General features: G+C 34.5%; 1 protein-coding gene across 1 annotated transcript; it reads left to right on the top strand.

Moving 5' to 3' along the window:
• Window positions 1-868: 868 nt before the first annotated feature.
• Window positions 869-1,339, top strand: LOC6653253. The gene has a single exon (XM_023181466.2). It carries the CDS (start codon window positions 911-913, stop codon window positions 1,337-1,339), a length of 429 nt encoding a protein of 142 aa, XP_023037234.2. The 5' UTR covers window positions 869-910.
• The last annotated feature ends 236 nt before the right edge of the window (window positions 1,340-1,575 follow it).

The raw sequence follows: 1,575 nt of genomic DNA, 5'->3' as shown, positions 1-1,575 counted from the left end.
TTTGTTCTCTTATATATACATTTTTTTTTAATTTTCTTTCTGTTTTTTTAAGTTAATAATTTTTCGATCTTAATTTATTTTCTGCAACCAGCCTCTAGCATCAGCTGGTCGTCGCCGGTTGGCACGCTGACGCTCCATCGATGGCGTATTATAATACAACTGCATTCACAATCCGGTGATAGATCCGGTTGTAGATTTTTTATTAGCGTTTGTTGTTGGGATATATTTTTGAATATTTATCTCTGAGTGAGTTTGAGATTGTGGCTTTCTGTCTATTTGTGACTTTAAAAAGTCAAGTTCTTGCTGTAGCTTTTGTGCTACAGCCCATGGAGGTGGTGCTTGTTTAGAATACAATAGCCACTTAACGTGTGCTATTCTTTTCTTTATCTTATTTTGCACTCCACTCCTCTTTGTCATCTCACATTCTACTCACTCAGAATATTCATTTGCTTTTGGTTTTTCCACATTGCCACAAAGAATGCATTTGGCAAGCATTCTGTTTTCGCACCTTTTAAAATAATTCCATACCTCAGAAATTTCCTTCCTGCGCTTTAAAAAAGATGCATTCTCATTTTCCAGCATTTCACTCCCAGCACCATCAGAGAGGGAGACAGAAAAACTGGATGCATTATCCTCACCAGCAATGGATATAAATATATCAGGAATTATCCATTTTTTCCTCCGAGGAACACCACCTGCAAGCTATCTATTAAATATGAAATATTTTTCTAATAAAATGTTTAAACTTATTTCCACAATACACTTACACTTTTCTTGGCGTTATGAAGCAATAAATTATCGATGGAAAAAACATCGATATATTGTCAGAGTCCAAAACCATCGATAGGCCCTATCGATGGACTTGCAGCTCTGGCAAGTATTGTTGGTATGTTTATGTGCATATACTAGAATGAAATCGGAAAAACTTAAGCGTAATTTTTGGCTTTCTGCTGAGATAGAATGTATGCTTCATTTAATAAAGGAATCCAGAGGAGTGGAGGGAACTTCGTCAACAAACACAACGCAATCTACTTTTACACAAATCGCCCATAAAATGAAAAGGCGGGGATTTCCGAACAAATCGCCAACACAAATTCGAAGAAAATGGTTTCAAATGAAGTCTGCATATCTCTGCTACAAAAAGGGCAACGTTGATCGATTGTTTCTAATACCGGAGAAATTTCGTAGCGCTATTGCCCAATTTGTGGAAAGTGGCGATAGATTAGCAACTGGAGCTGCATTAAAACGTCCCCAAACGGAAACAAAATCTCGAGTGTTGATACCGTCTCATCTGCAATGTCAAGGTTTGAAAAGTATTATAACTTCATATAACTTATAGCCGTCTTTCGCTAATCAAAAATTGGTTATATTATTTTTCAACTATTAAAAAATTAAAAAAAAAAATTAAAATATGACAGTTAGTTTTTAGAAAAGTTATCAATTATCAAAAACTAAATATGTATGTACATACGTATGTATGTTTGTTTTATTACTTTTTATTTACGTCAACTAACACAGCACTTGACAAAAAAGCTTAAGCTAAAAAACAGATAACAATTAATTGAAGAAAGTAAG

This window comes from Drosophila willistoni (assembly GCF_018902025.1).
Source record: "Drosophila willistoni isolate 14030-0811.24 chromosome 2L unlocalized genomic scaffold, UCI_dwil_1.1 Seg168, whole genome shotgun sequence".
Classification (NCBI taxonomy): Eukaryota; Metazoa; Arthropoda; class Insecta; order Diptera; family Drosophilidae; genus Drosophila; species Drosophila willistoni.
This window is presented reverse-complemented; position numbering and strand designations above follow the sequence as displayed.